The following is a 23,134-nucleotide window of genomic DNA, read 5'->3' as shown; positions in this document are numbered from 1 at the left end:
GTCTGGCTTGTGGAGGAGGGGGAAACTGTACTCAAAAGGAAGCTGTAACGACCCACCGAGTTAATGCGCCTCCTCTGAGCCTCCTAGCAACAGAGCTGCGACACAACTGCATTCACTGCACCTGCAGCCAGGTCCAAACACACGTGACTGTAAGAGAAATATATAATTAAGACTTTTTTCACCCTCCAAGAGAAAATGCTAAACATTATACAGTATAGATTAGCTACTTACCTTTCCTCTAACAAATTAATAAAAATAAAAAGGGGAAGATTTATATTGGCAATGGACATCTCAGTCTCTGACGGAACCATATTAAAAAGCCATGCTGAATCTGATCTTGACTAATTGAACCTGTGGGAGATTTTAAACTGACATGTAAGATAGCATTCTTCACCACCTTCAAGTCAAGTCAAGTCAGGTCATGTCACCTTTATTGTCACATCATCATCATCAAAACACCAACAAGAAGAATACTTTTTTGAAAGAATAATGTTCATCCATTCACTACATCTGTATGTTATACTGCTGGAATGAAGGAATACTGATAAGGAGGCAAAATAAAATGTTTTGTTTAACAGTTTTCTCAGTGAATAATTTGACGTAATATTTTACACTGGTCATATTGTTAGTTTTATTCTAAAATGCCATACAAATGTTTACTTCCAACTCAGCAAGGAGAAAACATGCAAAGTAAGGAGGAAACATCATTGTCAGTGATATTCTGATTAACAGCAAGTCACGCTTTTACAAAAAGACATATTTTTCATCCAAACCCACCCATCCATCCATCCATCCATCCATCCATCCATCCATCCATCCATCCATCCATCCGTTCATTCGTTCATTCATTCATTCATTCATTCATTCATCTATCCACCAATTTACCCCATAAGATGTAGTGTAGTTGAACATAGTTTGGAACTGCAAAATATAAAAAGTACAAGGTTTCATACCTCATTAGATCTAAGAGATCAGGTCATAAATCGGATACCTTGTCTACAGCTACAGAGAACAAGATAAAGCTTGAGTGAGCCACGCTCCAATTAAAAGGATTAAGAATTTAGGCTCTCCATTATCAGCTCTCTCTTACAGACTTCAAAGAGCACATGAAGTGAGAAAGCAGCTGGCCTGGTGGTGTGACTTTTTTCTCTCCCTTGCTGCTGTTTGCGTTGAGGATGTTTACCGATCCCAGCAAGGACAAACAGGCTCATTGTTGTTTGTATGGAGACCTGCTCAAACAGACAAGCTTGTGTAGATGATTCAGCCAGGATGTGTCTCAGTATTGGCTTTACACACTAGACCTAGCTTTGAAGGGAGTGTTTCCCATCAATAGAACAGGTTTCGGTCATGGGGGTCTGAAGCGGCCACACAACCAGATATTCAACTTGGTGAAAGACTTAGTCCTTTATAAGTCTTTTATAAATAAAGAACCATGCAAGGGTTCTCTGGGTTAATGATGTCTATTAGATTTGTAAACATAATCTTTAACTATTACCTAAATCTAAAGCTCCTTTATTTAATGTAGACCAATATTATTTATTACTGCACTCTTAGTATTTTAAATGTGAAAAATGCATACATTGTACATTTAAAAGATGAAGAAATCTACAATATGATAACTTATAAAAAAAATACTGAAAATTGGGAATTGTTAAATTCTTAAAAAATTGCAAAACCAACAAAAAAACTTGATTTTTGCTTACACCCAAGCATCAACATATTGGATGTAAAAACTGACCACAAGGTGTCACTCTGAAACACTTCTATAGCCTCTCCATTTCAGCACCTTAGGCAGCTGTACAAACATGTAATCCACACATTTGAGTGAAGATCTCTGTCTGACACACACACACCAAATAAAAAAATAACATGGCACACCAAATACTAGAGTGGACATGTTATTATGAGTTCTGGTGAGATATATCAATAAGGCTTTGGTGAAGTTATTTTAAAAGATAGGAATGAATAGTCAGGAGCATTTAAAGCATTTCTAGCATATTCATATACTCTAGAATGCAATGCCTGTTAGAATCAAATCATTACACACTATAGTATGTGAGTTTAATATTGTGAATTGGTTTTGGAGAACATTAACACATCACGTATCACCCTCATCGTCAGGAAATCTTTGGAAAAATTAATAAAATTCTAAACATAATCCATCTTAATAAAAGATCTATTTGGAGGAATATTGGAAAACAAATGATCAAAATGTTGTTTTTTTTAAAGAATCAAATGCTTCATTACTTACAAAAGAATCATTACTTACATATTATAATGTAATATATAAATAATGTGTAGTGTAATGTTGTAATATTTTAGCAGGACAGAAAATTAGGCAGCATAACAAATGTCTTTTAAACAGTTGATCTGATAAAACTTTGGATGACAAATGACTAAAAACAGTTAAAGCTGACAGTGTAACAGATTTCAATAACTAACCAGTACCTATAATATAATAGTGTAACATGGATTATGTATACAATGTCATTGTGCAAAATGCATGTACTATATCTAGAATATAATCTCAGCATTATGATGAACTAATTAAAAAAAAAAACTTGAACATGATATTTAAATAAGCATAGGCCAATATCTGTTGAGGCCACAAGACTATAAATCAGAGTGGAACAAGCCTGTAGAAGTGGTTTTATGATGGTGGGTGGTGGGGAGACTTCCCTTGCATCCTGCAGGGGGTTGGAAACTGACACAGTTCAAGTGTCAAAAGCCTTTTAACTAGCAAAGTCCCAAACAATGTCTTATTACTTTATTGGGCATCATTAAGAAAGATTCATTATACTCTCTCCAGCTTTAAAATAAGTACAAGAAATATAAAGAATTTATTATTCTGTAAAAATATATATTCACTTTTTGTTCACTCCTGATTCAATCCTGTTACACGCAATATGTAATATGCAACAAAAAAATCTATTACCCTATTAATTTTGTAATTAAATTATTGACTCATAAAACAATTACATACACAATCTGATGAAAAACCATACCTTAAATCATTGTTAAAGAATGACCTGTATTTAATGGATTTATGTGCATTTAATGTGCTTTACAGTGATTTTCATTTAGCTGCAAGGTTGTGTCCAAATAAATCATACTGCATCATACTGCTTTTGTTTATTTGCTTAATTGTTATTATTATTACATTAATAAAACAAAATACCCAACCCATGGGACATATTTTAAAATTTTGTCCAGACTGAATGAAAACCATGATGTTTGGTAACTTGAGACAGTATGTTTTGGAAATTGGGACACATAGGTTTGGGAAATATGGGAATCGTCTTCAATCAGCCTTTAAAAAAACAATTATTTATTCTCAAATTTTGTCCTTATGAAGTAATGTTTTATAACTCATTAATAAGTAAAATTTAGTTTTTAGTTTTTTTTAGAAAATCAGTTTTCTTAATACTTTTTGAAAATTCCATTTGAGCAGACAAAATAACATTCAGCAGAAAACCATCACTAAAAGGTAAGCAATTTGTATAGTACATTTCTTGCAGTAGCAGCATAAAACATTCTTATCAATACTCTTGGAATTTGTTTTAAAAATTCTTAAAATTAGTTCATGCATAAATTATGTGCATAATAAATGTCATGACAACCTTAATTAGTAAATAAAAAGAAAAAATGTAAATTTTTTTCTGCTTTTGTTTTGTTTTGTTTAGTTCACTGCAATGATGTAGCAGCTTTTGAATTTCAATGATCAGGGCAGGAAATAAGTGCTGCTAATTTACACTACCTTATGCCACAGTGTACCTGAAATCACCCTGAATTTAAAAATGCCATCAAACTACAATAAAACTTTTTTCTAGTGGAAGTCAGGCTATGAATATGTGATTTAACCTACACGCCAAAAACGCTTGCAATAAAGGAATTGAAATTCTTATCCCATTTATTTATTTATTTATTTATTTATTTATTTATTTATTTAACAAAAATAAGTGACATGTGACTATTAAAAACTTTAGACGAACCATTTTGTCATGACATTACACGGTGACACAAATAACCGCAAAAAAAAAAAAAACTTTCGCATGAATCAGGAACAGAGTCTAGCACTAATAAAAATTGTAACAAAACGATAATATAACAAAAAAAAAAGAGAAAAAAGCTTAAAAGGAGGTGCTATCAAAATGGTTTGTTCGGTCCTCGTGCGCACGCTAGTTTGAAGGCACACCTGGCCCTGTACCTGCGCGCGCACACACTTCCTGTCCAAACGTCACTACCTGCAAGTTTGTTTTCGAAACTGCGTCGTCAGTGGAATCAAACTACCTGTAGGACTATCCCGTAGACTCATTATGGCATAACTTAAGCTATATCACTTCCAAGACAGGGCAGTCTTTTCGTTAGTGTTCTCTGTTTAGGATAAAACAGGTCATTACCCCATATCAGCTTCTTAGTGCTTTGTTTTATTGCCCACTTCCGGAAAAGCCTCTCAGGTAAGACGAGTTTCGGTATTCATTTAAGCGATGGATAGTCAGTAATTCTTATTAAAGTCACGTTTAATTTCGTGTGTAGTTTCTTCGTTTTTACTACAAATCGCTTAATGTGGGGTGTTTAATGACACCAAGGTGCATTTTTAAGGTCATTGACGCGCCTGAGGTTTCGATAAAGAAACTAACAAATCACATTAAAGTCGAATACGCTGGTTATTTTTTTGTAGTATCATTATACAATTTTATATTTACTTCAGTAAAGTTTAGTCTGTTGTCTCGCTTGTGAACAGGTTCTCTGAACTGACTGCTAAATGATTTATAGCGCTACACTCGGGTGTCGGGTCAATGTGCGGCCCAATCTCGTTTTCGTACACGTGTTTGTGTAAAGCTTTACTACAGATTTACTAAGTAATATATAGTACATATTTTTAATACCTTTATTGCTTACTTGACAAGTGTTTTGTCATGCTATTGTCATGCTATTGTAAGTCATGGTATACAGGTCACTTATTTTGGCCCTCCACACACAGATGTATGGACTGGAAAAGGGCAATGTTTATATTTGTGTTCATATTTTAATATGTTCTTTTAAAATGTTGTACAGACCAGATCAGTTCAGTTGGTGAAATGTGCATCAAGCTTTGTGGATGGCATTGATAGTATTCTCCATTGGAATTAGGATGAGACTTTCAGCCTCCTTGCCCATTCTCTTTTCCTGTCTCTTTACCATCATGTGCTTACTCAGAAGAAATGTATCGTTTCTGCCTGAATTATAATTATAGAGGCTCTATGGACTGCTATGGAGTTGCTTATTTATTTATGTATGGTAGTGGTGGAACGAGTGATTCATAGTCTTCCTGTCAGATTGAGAAAAGCTTTTCAAAATGGCCACTCTCATTTACTCTGATTTACAAGTTTCTCTATAGATGGTGAACAGCAGCATTATTAGGCTGCACATCCTCCCTTCAAAATTGGAAAGCTACTTGATATTGACTGATACAGACAATATCTATTGTTTCTGCCAGGCTTGCCACACCTTTACACTATAGGCTGGAATTGGTATACATGACAAATCTATCAGAATCAGAAAGAGCTTTATTGCCAAGTATGTTTGCGCATACAAGGAATTTGTTTTAATGTCATATGCTTCCAGTACGCAGAGACAACAAGGTGAGGTTACCAAAAAATACACAAAAATTAATTGAAAAATAAATAAATTGTATGTACAGTTGTGCTATAGATGGTACAATGGAATAGAATAGAATGACATGCAGGGACGTACGTTTATGGAGGGGCTAACAGTTAAATGTAAGGTTATTGCACATTCGGTAATGGTGGAAATATTTAACTGTTCATGAGAGAGATTTCCAGGGGAAGAAACTGTTCTTGTGCCTGGTTGTGCTGGTATTTGGGGTTCTGTAAAAGTTAAAAAAGTTGATGACTTGGATGTGAGGGATCCAGAGTGATTTTCTGAGCCCTTTTCCTCACTCTGCATACATTTCTTAAAGGGTGGGTAGGGGAGCATCAATAATCCTTTCAGCAGTCCAAACCGTTCTCTGTAATTTTCTGATGTCTGATATTGTAGTTGAGCCAAACGGGACAGTAATTGAAGTGCACAGAATAGACTCAATGACGGCTGAGTAGAACTGTTTCAGCAGCTCAGGTTAAACTTCCTCAAGTGGCTAAGGAAGTACATCATTTGTTGGGCCTGTTTCAACAGTGGTGTCAATGTGAGTGTCCCAATTCAGGTCCTGGGAGATGGTGCAGCACAGGAAATTGAATGCCTTCACTGCAGCCACAATGCTGTCCATGATGGTGAGTGGGGGAGTGCAGGGGGGTTTCTTCTGAAGTCCACATTCATCTCCAATGTTGACCATTTTGAGCTACAAGTTGTTGTGGCTGCACCAGACAGTCATCTCTTTTACCTCCTGTATGTAGGCAGACTCATCTCTGTCTTTGATGAGGCCGATGACTGCAGTGTCATCCGCAAACTTCAAGAGCTTGACAGAGGGGTCATTAGAGGTGCAGTCACTGGAGAGCAAAGCACCATGGCTGCCATGTGCGGCACCATCATGCTATGCTATATACCTCATTACATTTACAGCATTTGGCAGACGTCCTTATCCAGCGCAACGTACAGAAGTGCTTAAGTCTCTATTATTGGATAAAGGATTGAACTTTAACTGATAAATCATCCATGATATTTCTGCCAGACCTGCTGGGAAAGAGAAGATAAGTTTTGTATCATCAGTGTAGCAGTGGTAAGAGAACCCATTTGAGGAAATAACTTCACCAAGAGAGTGAGTATACAGGGAGAAGAGAACAGGACCAAGTACTGAGCCCTGTGGGACACCAGTGGAAAGACTGTGTGGAGCAGATATCACTCCCCTCCATGTTACTTGATATGAGCGTCCTTCCAGGTAGAGGGTGAACAAGAGAGTCTTGTGGTTGACCGTATCAAACGCTGCTGAAAGGTCAAGGAGGATAAGGATGGATGACAGTTTGGCTGATCAAGTCAAGTCAAGTCAAATCAAGAAGCTTTTATTGTCATTTCAACCATACATGGTATGTAGTTTCTCAGAGACATCCAAAAGGGCTGTCTCTGTGGAGTGAGCTGCTTTTAAAGCCAGACTGGTTGGGATCTTGGAGGTTGTTCTGTGAGAGATAGACAGACAGCCAATTATAGACAATGCATTCAAGATTTTTTTGAAAGAAACAAGAGAAGTGATACCGGTCTGTAGTTACTGATGTCTGATGGATCAAGAGCAGGTTTCTTTAGGATGGGAATAACCCTTGCTCTCTTGAAAGTAGTTGGTACCTGACCAGATGTTATGTTATTAGCCAGGCTCTGGTTAACAAATCGATTATTATTGGGCTTTATATATTGTGCCATTAAAAAACACTCTGCTCACATGTCTAAAAGGCCTAAATATAGCATATTTTAGATTTTTTTTTGTAGAAAATCATACTACTAACCAGCTCTTTTAGATTTATAGTGTGTTCATGTTTTGCTGTGCTCAGAATTAGGTTCAATTAGGTTCCCGCTTTTACAATACCAATATTCATTTATACACTTATTGATTTAGCGTAGTTAAACAGGTTAAACAGTGGTCATGCTTCAGTTTTTATAAAACTGTGGTTAGTCGAGAGCAGACACTGATCAAATCTTAATAGCTTAGATGTTCCCAAGAACATTTATGGTGTTTTCAGGATAATTCTTGGTTTAATAAAAGACCTGACCATTCTATGTGTTTGTTGTGTAATAGTCAGTTAGCTATCTGGTTCTGAAAACACCCAATATTTATCACTGTGTTTAAAGCACACTAAACTTGATATTGCATCTCAGTTTTGCTTTATAAAGCTTTGGTTTTTCCACAGCTGTGTTTGTCGACATTAATAGATTTATCAACACTTCCAGTAGAAAAGAGCTTTATTCATTTACCACAAAAAATACGCAATGCTTTTTTATTATCCTTATTTTTTATCAGCATGTATAACATCAAAATTTGAGACACACTGCAGAGAATTTTGTGGAAAACTTGGCAGATTAGCAAGCACAAGAGTCTTCTTTTAAACTACTACCAGTGAAGACACACATGTAATCACTTTCTATGACAGCTGTACTCGCGTTCAACACACATAAACGTATGAGGGCATTGGCTGAATTCACTTTATGATGTCACACAACACATCTTGACCAAAATCAGCAGTAATTTTGTGGCGTTTGCAGTTTTTTGTTTTTTTTTTTATCAGTTTTTTGTGGTTAAATTCTGCATTTGCAAAAACACAATATCCTGTAGAGACTGTTAAGTTTGCTACCAGCAGAAGAGACACTAAACAGTCAGATAAAAATCTTTGCTTTGACTTATTTGTTGCATATGTGAATTATTCCACACCACCAGTTTTTTTTTTTTTTTTTTTTTTAATTTTTTAAAGTTAAATTTAATAAAATAAACTAAACAAATCATTATTACCTTCCAGTGTCAGTTGCAGAAAACAATAAATGCCTATGAATGACACAGCATTCTAAAACATAGTCAGATTGACCCAGACAAGTAATGGCTTAAACATAATTTCTGTATTACACCATTATATATAAAGTATATATCACTTGAAATAGATGTTCAGGGACGTTGCAAAATTTTGTTCACATTGCTTAAAAGATTTTGTGTTGCCTTCCCTGGTGTCAATAAAAGCATTAGTCACTTCCTGTAATTTCTTACATTTAGAAGATTTTATTTTTCCATGCTTAGTCTATTTCTCCATACAAAACATTTTGAACCATAAGTTTTCAATAAGCATTTCTGGATACTGCCATTTTTTTTGTTTCTTTGGGAATTTCTCTGATGATCTGGTTTGACTCATATTGTTTAAAGCTTTATCTATGGTCAAGTCTGAACCTTCTGCCAGAGTTTTATTTATGAACCCATTAGTCTTCATAAAAACCACTGAAACATGCCACTAAACAGACTGAAGGCATCAGTCATCAGTTTTACTTATGTACAGGCTCTGAATATCATTAAACATGCTGAACATGTGCAAAAATCACAGCATTCATTTCTAGTCTCTTATAGGATTATTGTCCGCTAACAGCTAACTTGTAATGCAATTGAAAGTTGCTAACTAATGCTACAGTTTACAATGTTTTTATGTATGGTGTAGTTTTGTTGTTTATTTTCTGCTGGGTACACTACATGGGCAGATGTTTGTGGACACCTGACCATCAGAAACCAAAATAATTTTTTTTCAGAATACAAAGTTGGAAGCAAACTTGTATAGAATGTTTACCCATGCTGTAGAATTTCTGTTAACAGGAACTAAGTTGCCCAAACTTATCTCAGCATGCATCTCATGCAGAATGTGAGGTTTATGAAGATATGGTTTGGCAAGGTTGGTGTGAAAGAGCTCAAGTGGCCTGCACTGGGCCCTGACCATGTCCCCACTGGACATCTTTGTGATGAACTGGAGCACTGATGTACGCCAGACCTCCTCACCCAACATCAATATCTGCCTTGTGATATTGTGCGCTTGTGGCTGAATGATCACAAATCCCCTCAACCATGCTATCAAATGCAAAGCATTCCCAGGCTAATGGTGGATCTAAATCTGAAATTTAGATGTTCGGAAATCGCACATGGTTGTGAATGATGTACCTTTCTATATACTAATATACGGGGTACATGGTATTATTGCACCTTGATGTATTAAATACATCATTTAGTTATTATATACATTTGCTATGTACCCTATAACTTCTGTACAAAGCTAGCTAATATTTAATAGGCTAATGTTTTGGAAGTAATATGTCTAGAACGAGATGAAGCTATTTGATGCTACTGTATCAGTGGTGTTTGCTCATAAAACCTATTGCCTTACCTGCTTTCTGTATTTATGTAATGATTTACCTACAAAGGTTTGTGTTCACTTATATTAGAAATCATTCTATGCTATGTGTAGTTTTGCTGATTGTGGTTCATTATCAATATAATGAATGCTTCAGATATTGCATGAGAAAACCGACACCAGTATTCTAACAGGGGTAAGCTCACTTGCCTGTTAAAGTAAAGCTAGATTTGTAATTCAGTAACTACATGCTTTTTGGTCACTGACCCCTGGCAAAAAGAGTATTTCATAGTTTCTACTACAGTCGATTTGTTGTGCTGCTGTGGTAGCCCTTGAATGTAAATTAAAATCCAACAGATTTATCATCAGCCTGTCTACCTGTTCATGTTTATTTATAGGGTTTGTTCTGTTTGGTCTTGGAAATGAAGCTGTGACATTTGAGCTAGATTTACCACCTTGAAAGGGCATAGCCTCATTTTGACTGCTGTTTTAGTGACAGCCTTTGCGGTAATATGTGCAATGACTACATTTAATTCATAAAGGTGGAAATGATTGCATTAAAAAATAATGCTTAATAATGGGCCAGTCATGTTGATCTTTCACCATTGCTTAATGGAATGCTCTTCCTTGTGCGATATAAGCACATGAACTCCCCCTTCTAAGATCTCTCTCTCTTACACACACGCGCACACACACTCATAACTTGACCCCTCCTCCTGTCTGTACGGCAAGACACTAAACACCACTCTCTGCGTCAGTCCAGCTAGTCACACGGTTCTCCCTAGCTCCATGGTTTTTGTGTACATACAGTTTTAAGTTTCACTCATGCTCAAGGCAGTCAACATCGCTGAATTTGAACTTTTTTTTTTTTTTTTTTTTTTTGCATGGAGTGATTTCTAGGAGTCTGTGAGGTGGGTAGAAAACCTAAACATTTACTACCACAAATGCATAGAGGAAATGATTTGTTTGTTTACAATGGAGGAGAACGAGGAGCTTAAGTTGGACTGGTAAATATGATAAATATGATTCTTTGCAGTTTGGTCATGAGTTTGTGACTGTAATTTTTTTTTCAGTGAGATATTATGACCTTCAAAAATTATCAAGAGAACTCTGACATTCAATCATGCTGTGATTCTTGAGGAAACCTTGTTCTGAGGATACAGCTGCCTCTCTTTCTCTGCATATTGTTTCTGTTAAGTGGATTTGTGTCATTTCCTGTCCAGCCAGGCAGGAGCCAAAAAAAACCCTCCACTAGCCACACTTTTTCTTTGTTCTCTTTTTCAACAGAAATGTAAGATGAGGAAACAAAGAAGGCAGATGTCTCTTCCTTCTCTGGAGTGAGCACTCATCTCGACAGATTTTGTGCCTGACCAGGCTCAGAGTTAGAGTGGAGATTTAAGGACACATCGCTAGACTAGAGCGAGTAAGAGCTTGCTGGACCATGGCGGAGCAGAAGGCACTGGCATCACCGGGTAATTTGACCTGGTCACATGTGTGCAAAGAGTGTGGGCAGTGCCATGAGAGCCAGGATTGTCACGTTTATGAGTACCAGGATGAGGTGGATGATGAGTTGGTGTGCCACATATGTCTACAGCCACTGCTTCAGCCCGTGGACACACCGTGTGGACATACATACTGCCTTCAGTGCCTGAGCAGCTTTTTGCGTGAACAGGACTTCTGCCCCGTGGACCGGCAGCGAGTGGCTTTGCAACAGTGCCGGTCTGCCAGCCTGCTGGTGCGCAACCTGCTCGATAAGCTCACCGTGCTGTGCCCTTTCCACAATGATTGCCAGCAGAGCATGCAACGCTGTGAGCTACAGCCTCATCTACACAACAGGTCAGTGTATAAGGTGCAACTTGCAGCATATTGTAACAGTATCTGTGTAATATATGAACATGATACTCACTTTTACAATAGCAGTTAAAGTCATTTAATGAATATTTTAGTTCAGGTAACTGAAGTAACTGCATGTATGTAATTTGTTATTTGCATCCATAATTCCAATTATTCCAAGTGTAATGGCTGTATGCATACAATGATGTATATTAAAACTAAATTCTATATGATTTATTATTGAACTTGATTACTTGATCACTTTAGCCACCTTTCATTTGAATATTGACCTATGCATATTGTATCTTGACGTTATAAAGAATTATGTCCTACATTGTGCTTATACACACTAAGCTCTGACAACATTCTTGAAAACTGACTCTACAAATCCCAATGTCCAGTCAAAGGTGAAAATTACACTTTAACAGATATATAAATATGTTTATTGTGTAATTAGCTGCTGATTTTCATTTGTTCAGATAAGTGGCCATACAGGTCTTCATCCTATTTGTATGGCTAGCAAGTCAAAAACCTCTGTAATCAGCCATTTACATTTACATTTACAGCATTTGGCAGACGCCCTTATCCAGAGCGACGTACATAAGTGCTTAAACCTCTAAAATTGAATACATTAATGCTGGTTCACTAGGTTACATACTTAAGATACCATGAGTTTAAAACATTTGTTCAAAGTTACAATGAAAAAGTGTCAAAGGTTTTTTTTTGTTTTTTTTTTTAATACAAAAGATAAGGAAAGAAGTGCTAGTTGAAATGTTTCCTGAATAAGTAGGTCTTCAACCGCCGCTTGAAAATAGCCAGTGACTCAGCTGTCCGGACCTCTAGGGGAAGTTCATTCCACCACCTTGGTGCCAGAACAGAGAAGAGTCTTGTAGTATACTTGCCTCTTACCCTGAGAGATGGTGGAACCAGTCGAGCAGTGCTGGTAGATCGGAGGTTGCGGGGGAAACCGACATGAGCGAGTCACATTAGCAACATGAGAGGAAAAGGACAGTTGATTGTCCATGGTTACCCCAAGGTTGCGAGCTGTGGCTGAAGGGAAGATCGGATTGTTGTGCAACTGGTTAGACAAATGACATGCATAGAGCTGCTGGTCCACATCAGAATCAGAATCATGGTTATTGGCCAAGTCTGCTGATGCACCCAAGGAATTTTTAATTTGTGACTCTCAAAAGTACAGACATAAATAACTGTACTATACAAGTGACCATTCATTCTTTCAACTACAGTAAGAGCTTTATCCTAGCTAGGGTTGAGATGGATCCAGAGCCTTTTGCTGTCAGTCATAAGCTAAAACTAGTGCTTATGCAATGAGGCCTCGATTCGTCCAGTCTTTGATGACCTTTGTTGGCATAGTTAAGGCTCAAAGGACTGCGTCCACTTATAGTTGCATCCATTTATAGTTCATCCACTTATTCCTTCCACCTGTTGGGGGAAAAAAAGAGTTTGAAAAATATTTATATATAAAAAATATATATTCGACGTCTATCCCAGGAACACTGGTCATGAGGTGTGAATACTCATTCACGCATTCACACACATGACGTAGATGATGTATGTCGCAAATAACGGCTATACGTATGCAAGAAGAGCTATCTTGTATTCGGGAAGTTTAACAACAATAAACACAAGTATAAACTGATAAGAAAATCAAAGTTGTTATTTAATAAATAAGAATCCTGGCAGATTGATGAATGGATTATTGTTGTTGTTGTTATTGTTATTAACAATAACAATAAAAACAACAATAATAATAATATTTTACATGACTTTGTGGTATTTGCATTTATTCATTATTCAGTCCAAATCTGAGAAGAGGTGTTTTTAGCTTTTACGTTTAGATTTTTAGCTTGGTTCTTGTCTTAAGATATGGCCGTGTTTGGAAATGATCTAGAATAAGTGCATATGGTTCTATGGTCTATGATTTTTTTATTTTATTTTTTTGTTCAAAAAACATGAAAAAATAGATAAAAATCATGCCTGGGTGTCTTTGGAATGTAGCTGTATCAGTATTCTGGGAGCAGAGATTTGACTGAGATCAACTGGAAAGCTAAATATAGAATATAAACGATTTGAGAAATTACATTATTTCTATTAATTCATGCAATAAACTGGAACACAAATGATCAAGGACAATAAAATATTTGAGGGACTGACCTTTGTTTTAGGCCAGACCTTTTTTTTTTATTTTGCATCCATTCAAAATTGTCCTCATAATAATCATTTGGACTAAACAAGACATTTAAATTTTTTGTGAGCTCATATGCATGGTATATGGAATATCATTGGAAGCAGACACTTTTCCTGGGCCCCAGCATTGGCTTGGCCTTCTACTTATCATCTGTGATGTAATGTTAAGGTCTAAAGGTTGTTTGGAAGGTAATTTATGTGGGCTGGAGAGCCTCAGTGTAAACACACAGCGAGCAGGGAGTGCTCAGGAAGGCAGAGGAGGAGGAGGACATTTACACGGTCAGACCTGATCCTGATCTAGTTTGACCTGTCAACTTGGTCTTCCTGCAGTGGAGAAGAATAGTTTTCACTCATTTTCCTATTCCTTTCATCATCTTACTATGTGTCAGAAAAGCCCAAGTCTTCCTCTTTATTCAGCCAACAGAAAAAACAAGGCCTGTTGAGACAAACACTGACATGTGCTTGCAAGTTATCATGTAGCACTGAAAGAAATGAATGCACATTAATTTCACCACTCCTGTGTGATGCTTATTTAAGATTTTTAAGACATGGATACATTTTTGTTATTTGTAGGCACTGGTACTGCCATCCCATAATGAAAGTTATGTAGGCTAATTACAACATACCACAGAGTAATGAACCATGCTTGCTAATGAAGCATGCTTGATTTCCCTTTCCTCCAGTTCCCATGTCTGGAGATCTGTGCTCTGTGTTCTGTCATTCTGGCCCCCTTATCTTTTGTCTGATTCTTGGTTCTCCTTCACTTCCTTTTTTCCAGATGCCCTGCATTCAGACGGCTCAGGGAAGAAGCTGAGAAGAGGAAAAGACCCTCCTGGAATGAATCGAAGGGAAGCAAGACAGGGGAAGAATCAGACACCAAATCAAACCCAGCACCCACACGTACAACTAATACTCGTGGCCCCCCAGAGCCTGGAATGGTCAACCCTGCCTTTGAGGAGGCAGACGATGGTAAAGCCATACTGTTATTCCTTGTAAACTAAAACCCAGATATGTGTAACAGGTCTTTCACATATTAAACCTAATCTTGGAATTCATTAGGAATCCTGGATAATTGGTTTTGTATAATTAACACAGAATGAAATGTGCACATTCCAGAAAATACTATAAGCCTGGATCATGGTCGTTGTTTAATCAACACCCTGTCAGTTTGTGTCATTTAAGAGAATAAAAGTGTAAAGTGCCTACAGATAAAAAGGCTCTTGCGTGAAAGAGGAGGAAATGGATTTGTAGGTGTGTTGACTCTTGGTTAGAAAACAAAATAGCTGGTGCCTTCAATAATGCAATTCCTTATGTGGGATCTCAGTGATATCATACTGCTGAATCAGTTAACTGATTATCACTGTCTGCTGTCTGAGGACATGTCTACACCATGTCATTCAGTGCATCATTCATTCCTGCATGCGGTCATGGAAACACAAAAACATAAATTAGTATCACCTGGCAACTAAGGATTATTTTAGACAAAACGTTGTCACCCTTGTCTGTTCTGTAAATGAGTCATTTATTATACAAACAGAAACGTTTATTTATAATAAACAAACTATCTTCAGGTGTCATCCAGCAGTGATGAATTCACTGAAATCTGGACATTTTGTGAAAGTGGCTCAAGGTGTTCTATTTAAAAACATACAATAATACTTAGAATATTTGATGTTCTCTCTCCTAGGAGCAACCCTCAGATCCAGTCTTGTTGCAGAAGCAAACATTGTCGAGCTTCTTCGTGAAGAACCAGGGGAAGATTTGGGTTTGCGAATAGTTGGAGGGAAGGACACACCTTTGGGGAATATAGTAATTCAAGAGATTGTGCGTGACTCAGTAGCTGCCCATGATGCCAAACTCACCCCAGGGGATCACATTCTAGAGGTGAGACACATTAGCTCATTGCATGTCTGTTTAGAGGAGATCAGGTTTAACTCTCTCCAGAACATCCCTGTGCTGTAACTATATCATGTCTTTTCTTCCTAACTTCCTAACTGATTTCACACCCAATGTACACAGTAAGTTTGCATTCCTGCCAGTTGTTTGTATGAAGGAAATTTGACTGTATTTCCTGGATGTTGTAAAATGTTGACAGTGAATAGTCCATGCAAATGGTGGTCTCAATTCTGTTATTAACACAGCCATAATAATGTAAAGCAGTAGCTCACCCTACACGGTTACATAACCTTCTCCTCTCTACTCTGTATGTATAGATGAAGTGTATTTTGTCCACATTGAGATTAAGCTGTCTTTTGTAGTGCTGTTAATCTGTTGAATAATAGGATACACTCTGTTGATATTCAGCAGGAAATTTTTCCATACTTTTTTGTTCAGAGGTTAATGTTCATAGTTTTCATAGTCCATGAGCTGAGTTACACAATGACTCATTAAATAGAAAACAAGACTGTTTTGGCTTAGTCTTGACATTGCTTGGTTACACAACATTATTTATTACATTTTATGAATTGAAGCATAATGGAATTTTTTTTTGCCAACAAACAAGTTTAGAAATGTAATTATTATGTGTTTAAGATACATCATGTTTAAGTTCACAGAGTTTTAACCTCTGAACACTGATGCTTTAGCGTGGTTACATTTTTACAGCTTTGCCCAGTAACATATAATTCACTTGGATTACTTATTACTTTTAAACATAATAGCAGTGTGTTTACATGTGTAGTGTATTTTATGAGGCTTATTTAAGCCCACATATGGCCTATCTGCAAATGTATGTGTAGTACACGAGAGACAATATGGGAGAGATTCAGACACCAAAAGGTGACATTTATTGGTTAAACAATGATTGGATTAAAACAATAACCAATTTGTTTATCTGTTAATAAAATTTATATCATAATTAAATAAAACAAAATACATCAAAGTTAACACCAAGCTAGAAAAAAAACAGTTAAATAAAAATTTGTTTTACAGATAAAATGGCTCACCCATGGTCTCACCAAACAATGAGTGATTTACCATAGACAGGTGGTAGAAAAACTCAAAGATAGAAACCAAGGACACTTTTAAATTTTAATTTTTTATATTCTGTGTGCCAGAGGTTTAATTATAATGGTGACATTGTCCTCGAAGAATGGGAGATAATGGTGTGAGGTAAACTCCCAACTATCCGGGAGGAAAATGTGGAGAAACACTGTAACGACCAAAAGTGCCTCCAAGGTCATAGCACAGATAACGAGGGCATGATTTTGATCCTCATTTTTGTTGTTTGTGTATGATCAGGGCTGATCTTCAATAAACCTTGCTTCTACCCTGCACCATTCAGTCAATTCTGTCTTTTCTTTATATTCTTTATCATGCTAGATTTGGCTAGTCGGGTAAATGTGGTGACTAGAGTCAGATTATTTTCGAGAATCGGTTGTAGACTAATTTTTTTTTATAAACCATGATTTTGGTCTTCTCTTCCACATCCAGATTCTGCTAGGATTTTTGCCCCTGGCAGTTGGGGAATGCAGTGCCATAGAACACGAAACCATCATGACTGGCCTTGCATACAGTCAGGCTGTTCAAGGCAGAATGAATGGATGCATTTTGCTCATCCTGGCCTCCCTTAGTCCAATCAGATATGTTGGAAATCTGAACAAGGCCTCTTTGCTTCATCAGGCTCCCTGAAATTCAACTGAAAAGTTGTGCATTTTGACCTGAATCTGATTGAGGCAGTAAAGAGTTGATTTCTCAGTTCTTGATGCTAGCTAGCATCACTCATTAATGAATCACCTTTCAAGTAGAGATTTTGAAACCTGTGCTGGAATAATTACTGTGATACATACTTATAAATAAGGTCATTGTTTTAAGATTATCAGAGGTATGCATTTGAAGGGTTTTACTTTATACCTTGTGGAAATAAAAAATATTCCCACAAGGTAGATCATATAGCAACTTTTTTGACATGAGGCAAGTTTCAACTGCTTGTAACATTTCAGACAGAAAAAATCATCGTGTTCTGCATAAATTTGGGGGTGAAATTTGGCATCAGATTCTCTAACCTTGCTGTATTTGTGCATTCTGAAGGTCAGGCTACTGTGTTAGGGTGCTTTAAAGTAATCACAAAAAAATAATTTTTTTGCTATGTGTGTTTTTGCAGGCAAACGATGTGAGCCTTGCTTCTGTCCCTCATGCACAAGCCATTGCTGTGCTGCGGAGGCCATGTTCTGTTCTCAGGCTTACTGTTATGCAAGAGAAGGGCTTCAAGCCAAGGCCTGAGCACCACACGCAGCCTTCCACCTCTCCTGTGGTTCAACCATCACACAATCCAGGCACGGTGATCCAGGTGGCGCTAGTGAAACGTGAACGCTCCGAGCCCCTAGGCATCAAACTTATCCGCAAATCAGATGAACCAGGTGTCTTCATTCTTGACCTGTTGCCAGGAGGCCTGGCTGCAAAAGATGGCAAACTGCGCAACAATGACAAAGTGCTGGCCATCAATGGCCATGATTTGAGACATGGTACACCAGAGAGCGCTGCTCAGATCATCCAGGTACATGGAGGAAGGAGCTATGCCCTAAATTAAAGGTTCTAAAATCACCCCACTGCCTTGTGGCATTTTAGTGTGTTGACTGATACAAACACACCTCATTTAACTAATCAGTTAATTGAACAGCCCTTTCTGACTTGGGTCTATTAGAGAAGAAATGCATAAAAATGTGCAGGGATAGAACACCCTCATCAGGATTGAGAATATGTGTGTTAAATAATGTGTATTTTGAATTGTTGTGTGTCCATATTGCCAACAAAAAAGCAACATAAATACCTAACATGAATTTATCTAATATGGTAGAGTGTATAAATCTCCACATTCTGTTACTAAAAACTAACAAAATTGTTGATCTAGATGCAGAACTTGATGTAATGACGGATTAGAAATTTATATAAACAGTAACTTGATTTATTATTGTCTTGTCATTGTTTGGTTGTATAGATTGTTTGTATTAGATGGTGTGATTTTTGTCCATCAGTAAGGCAGAACACTGTGTAATTTTGGTGTCTCACTTTAAGTAGCATGACAAGCTTTATTTTGTTGTTTGTTCATGACCAGGCAAGTGAAGTACGAGTGAATTTTGTGGTGATGAGGCAGCCAGAATCCACTGAAGAAGGAAGTGAGCTGCAGAGCAGAGGAGCCAGGAGAGGTGCTGAGACCCAGTATTTCAGACGGTGCTCTACATTCATGAAGGTAAACGTTAATATGTTTGTGTGTCAGTGACACTGACGACTGTTCATATGTTAGCATTTAGCAGCAAGCTGAGCACTCAAGTGCATGATATTTCTCAGAACTCCTTCAGTTTCGCTCCCTTCGGTCCTACAATGGAAAACAGACTGTTTTTCCAGATTGAGGCAGAGAAACTCAATGCTGGTCATTTGGGCTGGTCAACTGATACTTTAAAGTCCAGTGCTACCATGTGGCTGTGTGTGTATGTTTCTCGTCTCTCTCCATTAAAGCACTCTTCACACTGCCTTCTGTAACACCTTGCTTCCGTGTCACTTCCTCATTGGCTTTGGAGGTGAAAGCTGGAGGCAGCAGATGCAGGCCGGTGAGGGTGAGATTAAAGCAGCTAGTCTCTATCTTTGGACTTTGTCCGTGATCAAAAGGTCTAGGGTGCTGCTTTCTCTCTCCCTTTCTGCTGGTTAGTTTGTGGCTTGGGATCAAAGCTGGTGACAGTTAGCTTTCGCCTGCAGAGTTGAAGCCTTTACTCTTGTTGGGAGGGAGGCTCCCCTGCTGAGTAGGAAAAGGCCCCAACACCCCTTCTGGAGTTCCCTATACACTGAGAGAAGATAGTGGAAGCTGTCGCTTTTACCACTAGTCATGAGTTATGATGGCAGTGTGTCAAGCCCTTCACATTATCACTTGTCTCCATTTCTAGCAGTATCTAGAACAGAGGAGTATTTGTTTTTACAAATGTTTTCACCACATGACTCTCGAGTTTCACTTTTTTCACTCATCTGTGGCCTAAAGACTGCATTGATTTTTATCCATGGCTGCAGTTTGGGTAGACAGTAAATGTAATGTAAGCAATATTGTGATCAATTTTGTATAATTAAAATTCGATTTTGTTTGAGCTTTCACAGAGGGTATATGTGTGCATTTGTGTTTGTCTGTGTGTGTGTGTGTTTGTGTGGTAGGATCCTCCTGGTGGATTCTCCAGTCAGGAAAAGACCGTGAGTGTGAAGAAGGAGCCACGGCATTCACTAGGTATCACAATCGGTGGTGGGAGAGATGGACGCAGTCGTCTGCCTGTGTACATTACCAGCGTGCAGCCAGTTGGCTGCCTGCACAAAGATGGGACCATCAAACCAGGTTTAATATTTTGTTAGTTCTTGCTAAAAGAAATAGATACATAAGTGTAGATATTACAGTTTTTACTCTTTTGGGCTTCTCCAACTTGTACACTATTAATAATCATATGAAGTGTATCTATGTATGCACAATGAAAACAGTCTGATTTCAGCAATACAAAGAACATAGCTAAAGTTTGACTGTGTTAATGAATCAAAGAAAGAGATATTTTCAACCATAAAATAATCATTTAAACTTAAGAGCTGAACTATTAGCAGCCAGCAATGAGCTTTTAGACTCAAGAAATAGTTAACACACTTTAACACACAATAGTTTAAATACTTTTTGACAATCTTAAACAAAGACATCTGATTATGATGTATGAATGTAAATGTGTTGAGTAAATTGCCAACTTCAGATTAGACACACACTGTAATATAGCAGTATTTATGGAAAATGGTAATTGTTAAAATGTGTGTTGGCTAATGTTTGCTCAGGTGATGTGTTGCTGAGCATTAATGCCATTGACCTGACCCAGCTGACTTATAATGAAGCCGTGTCTGTGCTGAAGACACAGGCAGCACAGAGCTCTGTGACTCTACGCGTCACCCGCACAATTACAGACGAGGAAGAGCAGGATGCAGAGGCAGCAAATCAAGAAGAAATGGACACGGTAGAAAACCCCAGAGAGGGTGATATCAGCTGGTCCCCTCTGTGGACGCACTGGCTTGGCCTACCCAGGTAAGGAATGGATATTGTCCAATATGTCTAGATAGAATGTCTGAAATTCAGATATTTTAAAATGTCTCATATAGTATTGATTATTCCATAAGCCCTGATAGCTTTACTTGCTACTAGACAAACTGTGCAATTAAATGCTGTGATTTAGTGACTTTCCTTCTTCTGTGCTGTTTTGAAATCACTCATTGTGTCAGTCTCTTTCTATGCTAATGTATAAACATGTTCCCTTTTGATGAGTCATATTTTCCTTTTATTCACAAGCCACATGCACTGGTGTCATGACATTGTGCTGTTAAAAACTAACAACGAGAGCTGGGGCTTCAGCATTGTGGGAGGATACGAAGAAAGTCGAGGTCAACAGCCCTTCTTTATAAAAACCATAGTGCCTGGAACCCCAGCCTACTTTGATGGTCGACTAAAGTAAGGTTAATTTTGACCGCATTGTTGCATGACCTAACATACTTTTTATAGTTAAATAATGCAAACATTCATTTAAATATCAGGTCTGTGTCCTTGTATAAGCTTGAAAATATTTATATATTCTACTAAAGCTTGCTTAGGTTAAATGGCAAAATCTATTTAAAATTACACCATATGTTCACTGAGTCACCACTACTCTGTTTGGGGTGGTAGTAAGTTTAAAATGTTCAATGTAATCCATTCATTTTAGGTACAAAATTTAACAGATTTTTCTCATTTCTTTTTCTGCAATTGTTTCTGAAAAATCTTTTAGAAAACGCTAGAATAACGTTTTTCTTTCTGCTTTGCTGTAGGTGCGGTGATGAAATTGTGGCTGTAAACGGAGCTACTACAGTGGGCATGAACAATTCATCCTTGATTCCTATGCTGAAGCTTCAGAGGAATAAAGTCACTCTTACTGTTGTATCCTGGCCTGGCAGCCTTGTATAACATCTGACTCTTCTTGCTGTTCCCCGATGTGACTTTTTTCCCCGTTTTGGCAATTTTATCCAAGGCAAATGGATCAACTCCAGAAAGCTGATGATCACTGGATTTAAAACTAAATAAAGGAAATATCTGGAGGTTTTTCTTCCCTCTTTGTGGAAGTGTGCTTACGGAAGAGAAGGTAGTTAAGTACAATACTCTTAAACACATGGACTCTGGAAACTACTTCTATACAATCAGTTACTCAAGATGTGACAAACATTTGGTCAGTCTTACAGAACGATTATTTTCATTGAGAAACTGCAATAATTTTCACTTGCATTTGTTTTGTGATCGGGAACATGCACCAGTGCTGTACTAGGGCCTGAATAGGTGAATTACAGGAATGACCAATACAATGACACTTTAAATGAGCTTGATGAACAGTAATGTTACTGAACAGTAATGCTGGGTGTGAATGTTTTTCTGATACTCTATAAAAAGGGACCATACCAAAATGTTCTGTTAGTATTTTAAGCCTGTGATTAAATAATGTTCAATATTTTTCAATGTTCAATAACTGTTCTTAAGCATTTTTATAAACATATCTGGTCTTTTTGGTGGCTGTTGCTTGGTGATGTCTGTAAAACTATGTAGGTCATGTCTATTTTGAGTATCTTGATTAGACTTGTATATGTATAGAATCCAACTGCCTTAATTACTATGATACCAAAAATGCCATGATTTTGTTTTTAATTCAAATATATGCAGGTTTCTGCTTTACTTGCAGTGACAAATTAGGGCTTTTCCAAAACTATATTTTGAAGGTCTCTGATTTACTTTTTTTCTAGATAACTAGTCCTTGTACACAGTCACTCAGCCACAAGTTACTTGCTTTTGATGGAAAAATTATATTAAATTTAAAAGAGCATTGCCTTTCTTCCCTGTATATATTTTGAATATTTTTGCTTAGTGACTATGTTTAGAAACTCTTGCTGGGGCTTTTTATTGTGTCAAGAGAATGTTTCTGTGATATCTATGTGATTGAACACACACACGCACACACACAACACAGAAATTGAAGGATACGGTTTCGAATATAAAACCAGTAGGGAATGAAATGTAGTGAAATATATGTTAAACAGAACCGGTGTAATACTGATGTTGAAAGTAAACACACCATGTTCCTCACATGAGCTACTAAAAGTACTAAAACATTTTTGTACAGTGTATGTTCATAGTAATGTTAAGGTTACAAAAATAACAGCATATACTTGATGCTACCACATAGGATTTGTACAGTATAAAAAAAGCAGTCCAAAGAAAAGAGTAATACTATTTAGCCCAATACTGTACCCTGCCCTGAATATGACATAGCCTGCCC

The 23,134-nt window shown here is 37.3% G+C and overlaps 1 protein-coding gene across 3 annotated transcripts; it reads left to right on the top strand.

The window, feature by feature from the left end:
• Positions 1-4,183: 4,183 nt before the first annotated feature.
• lnx2b (ligand of numb-protein X 2b) lies at positions 4,184-22,969 on the top strand. Of its 3 annotated transcripts, none has more exons than XM_027135510.2 (10): positions 4,184-4,457; positions 11,085-11,633; positions 14,617-14,807; positions 15,526-15,722; positions 17,941-18,333; positions 18,892-19,026; positions 19,974-20,148; positions 20,625-20,868; positions 21,130-21,288; positions 21,642-22,969. In XM_027135510.2, the coding sequence occupies exons 2-10, from the start codon at positions 11,239-11,241 to the stop codon at positions 21,775-21,777; spliced, it is 2,025 nt and encodes a 674-aa protein (XP_026991311.1). In that variant the 5' UTR covers positions 4,184-4,457; positions 11,085-11,238; the 3' UTR covers positions 21,778-22,969. The 3 variants fall into 3 exon arrangements, with proteins under 3 accessions (XP_026991311.1, XP_026991312.1, XP_026991313.1); XM_027135511.2 differs by lacking the exon at positions 4,184-4,457 and adding an exon at positions 10,541-10,708; XM_027135512.2 differs by lacking the exon at positions 4,184-4,457 and adding an exon at positions 10,541-10,804.
• Positions 22,970-23,134: the final 165 nt, after the last annotated feature.

This window comes from Tachysurus fulvidraco, chromosome 17 (assembly GCF_022655615.1).
Source record: "Tachysurus fulvidraco isolate hzauxx_2018 chromosome 17, HZAU_PFXX_2.0, whole genome shotgun sequence".
Classification (NCBI taxonomy): Eukaryota; Metazoa; Chordata; class Actinopteri; order Siluriformes; family Bagridae; genus Tachysurus; species Tachysurus fulvidraco.
The sequence above is the reverse complement of the archived record's forward strand: the minus strand, read 5'-3'. Positions and strand labels throughout refer to the sequence as shown.

Excerpts from the sequence above, each read along its gene's own strand:
- lnx2b (XM_027135510.2), top strand. The coding sequence starts at position 11,239 with ATGGCGGAGCAGAAGGCACTGGCATCACCGGGTAATTTGACCTGGTCA. Across the intron at positions 11,634-14,616 it reads CAGCCTCATCTACACAACAG|ATGCCCTGCATTCAGACGGC; the intron begins GTCAGTGTATAA and ends CCTTTTTTCCAG. Across the intron at positions 18,334-18,891 it reads GCGCTGCTCAGATCATCCAG|GCAAGTGAAGTACGAGTGAA; the intron begins GTACATGGAGGA and ends GTTCATGACCAG.